Source organism: Pagrus major, chromosome 11 (assembly GCF_040436345.1).
Source record: "Pagrus major chromosome 11, Pma_NU_1.0".
NCBI classification, from domain to species: Eukaryota; Metazoa; Chordata; class Actinopteri; order Spariformes; family Sparidae; genus Pagrus; species Pagrus major.
Genome location: NC_133225.1, coordinates 24,817,174 through 24,823,173, shown reverse-complemented (window position 1 = coordinate 24,823,173; position 6,000 = coordinate 24,817,174). Strand labels below are relative to the sequence as shown.

The window sequence follows — 6,000 nt, the reverse complement described above, 5'->3', positions numbered from 1 at the left end:
AGAGAGGAAGAGGGAGAGAGAAAGAGAGAGGGACCTCCCGGTAGAATATCTCCTTCAGCAGAAAGCAGAGGAGACCGCTCGTCCTCTCCTCCTCGGACATGTGGTGCACCCAGCAGTGGTAGCAGGACTAGCAGCAGCAGCGGGAGCGGCGGCGGCGGTGGCTGTGGCGGTGGTGGCGCGGCGTAGCCTACTCCGTCTTTCGGGGCTTCTTTTGTCTTTAATTCCTTCTTTTTTGTGTGTGTGTAATGAGCTTACTGGGGGCCTACAAGAAAAAGACCAGTTACGATGGCTATGAATCTTTGCAGTTGGTCGATAGCGGCGGAGACAGCAGCTTCAGTGTCGGCAGAGGGAGCAGCGGCGGCGGCGGCGGAGGCACACTCGCAGGCTCCATAGCGGCCACGCTCGGACCGAAGGCAGGCCCGCTGAGAGAGGAGGACTGCAGCACCATGGACAGCTCAGGTAAGACTCCTCCGCCTCCGGCTGCTCGGGTGGTGGTTGTAGGCTGAGGTGGAGAGAGCTTGAGGAAGATGCGACGACTTTAGGTACGAGTAACGTGGCCTGTAACACAATGGCTAACAATAGTGGAAGTATGATGAGGCTGCGCACCTCCAGGAGTCCCGTGCAGGGCTCACAGTGGCTCCAGACCGCACCTAAACCACTAACACTGGGCTGCTTCATTCACAGCAGGCTGCTCTGTGTACAATAATGTGTGAGGTGCTGCCATCTTCATATCAGAGAAACTGGTCCCACTTTATTCTAGAGTACACTAATAGGACGTTTCAGCCTTACTTTGTATGAAATTAAGACAACTACAAATAATATGTTCTTTATTTCACCATAAACAGACACAGTTGTATCCTAAGTAGGCCTACACTAATAACACGCAATAAGCCGAATTTTGTATCAAATTTGACAAATATGTGAAATATCATACTCTTTATTGGATAATAAACAAACACAATTATACCTTAAGTCCACTAATGAGACATAAAAAGGGGAACATTGCATTAAGTTAGACAAAAACACATAACATGTTTTCTATTCATCAGTAAACAAACACAGTTATGAACTAAGTTTACTAATAAGAGGCATAAAGTTTAACTTTGTATCAAATAAGACAAAAACTAGAAATAATAGGCCTATGTTCTTTATTAGACAATAAACAAACACAATTATACTATTATATTTAATACTATTAAACCAATAAGACATAACAAGCCAAACATGACATTAAATTGGACAAACATGTTCTTTGTTTAACAGTAAACAAACACAGTCATAAACTAAGTACACTAATAAGACAAATAAAGTTGAATTTTGTATAAAATTAGACAAAAACTAGAAATAATATGTTCTTTATAAGACAGTAAACAAACCCAGTTATATATATTACATATATTTGGATATCATAAAGATACATCCATTAGTAACAAACTGTGAGACAAAACTAGACGTAATGTGTTCTTTATCAGAGAGTAAACAAACAGTTATACCCTAAGTTCACTGATAAGATATAATAAGATGAACTTGTGTCAGATTAGACAAAAACTGGGTATATTATGTTCTTTATTAGACAGTAAACAAACACAGTTATACCTTCATTTATACACCTTAACCATGCTATAATTAGAAACCACATATACTGCCTTATTAGACCATCATAGGTCTGTGTTGGTAGTAAATTTGTGAACTTGCTGTGTAACTGTGTTTGTTTATTGTCTAATAAAGAACATGTTATTTCTAATTTGACACAAAACACAGCTTATTTTGTCATATGAGTGTAAACTAAAATAAGGTGCCATCAGGAAACTACTAGACTTAAAGGAAAAGTTCAAAAAGCTACTATTATCCACTAACCCCAATGCCGAGGAAGAGTCAGGTTTCAGGTCAGGTCAGGCTTGACCATGCATCGAGGGCTACTGGAGACCTTGATAACGCCAGACGAGCTCTATGGAGCCATTTCATGCTATTTTAGTTGTTTTGTTATTTTTTAAATTTTTTTTTTTTACATTTTAAAACAAGTCCCCATTCACGTCAATTGTTTGGGAGAATGCTGCATCGCTGTTTTACTGTAAAGCTCCATTAATACTAAATAGACTTCATAACTTCACCCTACTGGCCATCAGCACGGGGCTGAGTAGATTATGACTGAATTTGAATTTTTGGGTGAACTGATCCTTTAAAGGTTTGTTTTAGATGTCTGATGAATAAAGAAATATGTGTAGACATTCGGGTGAGATACATTTCAAATGTGCATAACATCTGAGATAATATACACATGTGTAACTGCATATAATACTCTATTGTTGTATCCATGAGGTTTTAAACTATATAAAAAATAGAAGAAAGGAAAAATCTTCAATGAAATCTGCCACGATAACCACATTTCATAGCCTATTTACTTCTTCTGTGGTCATTAGAATAAATCCTGCTTCAGTTTTAGTCAACAAAAGCACATAGATCTCTAGAGATTTAATCAACTGGCCATGAATGATGGATTATAAGCCTAATGTATCAAATTAAAACCAAAAAACTTGATTTCAATGATGATAAAGGGGCACGGAAGCTACAATCCATCTGTTTATAATTAATCTGATGACAAATCCTCTACATGCATTATTGAATTCAGTCATAATAAGTCATTTGTTCTGACACTTTATCCTTGATGAGATCAATTCTGTCCTCTGTAACAGAGCCGCAGGAGAAGAATAAAGTTGTATGATGAGAGTTAATGTTATGACCACTACTGCCACAATTCCTGCTGCCTTTATAAATACTACTGCTTAACTTTAACTCCTCATACTGTTAATTTTTTATTTTTGTATCATGCCAAACATTTGGCCTGTCCTGTCTGGGATTACAAGAGACACCACTATCTATCTATCAAACATCATGATCACAAATAATTTATATTCTTCTTATTCTTATCAGTATGTATGTATGTATGGATGGATGGATGTATGGATGGATTTTTGGATGGATGGAGCCAGTCGGTCAGGAGGGACTGCAACAGCCGAAGAGGGCGTTTTGTTTACTGGGGAAACTACAGGTCACAATCCCCGTTATTAGCACCGCTGCTAAGCACCAGAGGAGAAGCAGGAAATGTGATGCTGTCAAGTGGACCAATCACAGTCATTGTGGCCCGTATTGCTGCGACTGTGCATTTACATTTCTGGGGAGGTGCACATCAGGCTAAGATGTAGGCTACGATGAAGGGCAAGCACCTACGCAGAGGCTATGCCATCAGTGGGGCGTCGATTTAACACAGAGGCATAAATCAAGCTTAAACAGGCGTTCAATCAATCTGATTTAATGGGAGGTTTTCCAAATAATCCAAAAAGTGTTGCCATATCTTGTAAAAGAATGTCATGTTTTTCTCGAAGAGGCTGATAGCATTCAATAAGGACAAAATTTCAGATACCGATGTTCAATACAATTTCTATTATCACAATTGGTGCTTCTACAGTATTACATAAATTATTTGTGTATTATTTGTATATATGTTACTTTAGGTGTTTAAAGTCAGTTAAGTCTGTGGAGTCTGTGTTCACCTCACTATGGTGCTCTGTGGAGTCAGCCAGCCTCCAGGGATGAGCACTTGTGTGAAACAAAAGAAGCTGGATGAGGAGAGTGGCGGGGTCAGTGAGGGAAGCAGGGGATTGGGGTTGGTGATTGGTAGGGTGGGGGGATGGGCTCCAGTGTCAGATGTCTGTCTGGTTTGCCAGGCCTTATGGATGCTCTCTTTCATGTGTGTATGTGTGCTTGCCCCTGTCTGTGTGTGTCCCATTCACACACACAGCCTGATACTGAGGGGTAAAGGTTGGCACTCCAGAAGGAGGGAGACACATTCAAACAAACCATTGATCTTTCTGGCAAAGCCAAGGGCTCTCTGTTCTGTTGATGTCCCACTCTCTTTCTGTGAGTGGCTCGGCTCTCTGCTGCTGTAGTTACCTGATGGAGCCTATGTCAAAGCCTCCCCTGGTGTCGGTATTAGTGAGGTTTGTCACTGTAACTGGCTCACCAGTCTGCACACTCCCACATCCATCTGGCCACAGACACAGAGGCACAGGGACCAGCCTACAGACAGATAGGCAAGCAGATTCACTCAGATATGCAGAGAAATAGATACAACATCACACTGAGACAAAGCATATGAGAAAAGGAGGACAGAAACTGAAATTTAGTGGGTTTGCACAGTACCATTTAGACAAACACAGTTTGACAAGACGGTTTAAATCCATCGCTTTGGCAACAAGACTGATAATGTTCACTGTATGACCTGATTTTTGCTTATATGTGTAATGCTAGCAAGTTAGCAGTTAGCTATTTTGTATTGGTCTCCAAAGAAGCTGGTCTTACTCTGGAGATGTAACAAGGAAAATCTGGATACACCATCACAAGTGGATCCCTGTTCATTCCTATGAAAGCTGCTTGGTGACACATGAAGCCAAAAAACTTCAACTTCCCGTGTATAAAATAACCCGGATCCTGTGCGCTGTGGGGCCCATTGAGCATGTTTCTAGTTTAGCCCCTGGCTAACTTGAATGGGATAAAAAATATTTGATTGTGTGGCTCTTCCAGACTTTCCGAATGTTATTCAACCAAAAATTATGATAGTGTAATGAGATATGTTGTTGGGGTTGTGATGGGTTGTGAAGTTTTATATCTGGTTTGGTCAAAATGATAGCTTCTGTGAAAAAGTCTTTTTGGGCCCCAGTACATCACGTGACATAATTACATGGTTTGACCACACTGTAACATTTTCAGATCTTCTGTGTAGTTTCCACATTGTGCGTCCAATAGAGCGTGCACACTAGCTAACTTCTGGTTCAGGCCTCTGCTAACTTAAATGGGAAGAAAATAATCTAATGGTGCAGCTCTTCTTGGCTTTCTAAATGTTTATCGAACATCATGATAATGAAATAAGTCATTTCATTGTGTCCCTGTTTCTTTCCCGCTGTTAGCCGGTGGGGAAACTATTTTTGGGCCAGTGTGGATCACCTGATGTTGTAATTACACAGTTTGGCCACTGTGTCAAATTGGCATCCAAGCTTGGCCCTGCTTCCTGCAAACAAACTTTGCAGATGTTTTATAAGAAATGACATGCATTCAACAACAGACCTCAAAAATACAATGTGTTCCAGTGAGAAAAATAGACAGTCAACCTCTCAAACCATCTCATTTCAAGGGGCCACCGGCCAAAAGGCGAACCATTGGTCCAGACTTTATATCAACTTCCTAAATGTCATCATGTGGTAGCTTGCAAACACAGATAATATCTCCAGATAGCTGTAGCCACACGACCACCTCACCGTGCTGAACTGGAAGAGGATTGGTCGCACAGGAAAAAATCTGGTTAAGCCGTGTAGTAGTCGATGATTAATCACATGCCCGTTGTCTCATCAGCAGCATCCATAATTAAGCAGATTAGAGTCCGGAATTACGCCACAGTCATTTAGGTTCAGGAAATGACAAGGACCACCTCGAGTGCAGCGCAGGGTTTTTGCTTTATTGTTGTGTGTCATTCACAGCAAGCCGGTTATTGTGGGAGATAGGTTTGGAGCTGTAGGAGGAGGGAGACATATTCAGACAGCCCACTGATCGCTGTGGACATAACTAGAGCTGTCTTTCTCTTACCTACAGTCATCTCTCTCTCTCTCTCTCCCTCTCTCTCTCTCTCTGTTTCTATTGGTCGACTCTATGAAAGCGATAGAAGGGAGGGAGGAGGGGGGGAGTTATTTGCCTGGTCCTGTTTTCGTGGAGCAGCTCTCCCTGTAGTGAGATTTCTCTGGAGCATATTTTTTCCTTCATCATCACAGATGCCTCTTTACCTGTGCAGACATCTGAACATGCCTGGCAGGTCTCATATAACTCCTGATTTCAAGCCAGGACAGGATCCAGGTTTTCCTAATACGTCCTGTCATGCTCACCGGCTGGGAAATTTGCATCGCAAGGAGGTTAAAAATAGACCAGAACTTTAGACCAGAGTTTCCTGAACGA

At 41.4% G+C, this 6,000-nt stretch overlaps 1 protein-coding gene across 1 annotated transcript in view; it reads left to right on the top strand.

The window, feature by feature from the left end:
* Nucleotides 1–245: 245 nt before the first annotated feature.
* Nucleotides 246–6,000, top strand: part of dnajc6 (DnaJ (Hsp40) homolog, subfamily C, member 6) — a 39,533-nt gene continuing 33,778 nt past the window's right edge. The window contains exon 1 of the mRNA XM_073477063.1: nt 246–459. Within this exon, the coding sequence (XP_073333164.1) occupies nt 246–459 (214 nt within the window). The remainder of the gene's footprint in view (nt 460–6,000) is intronic.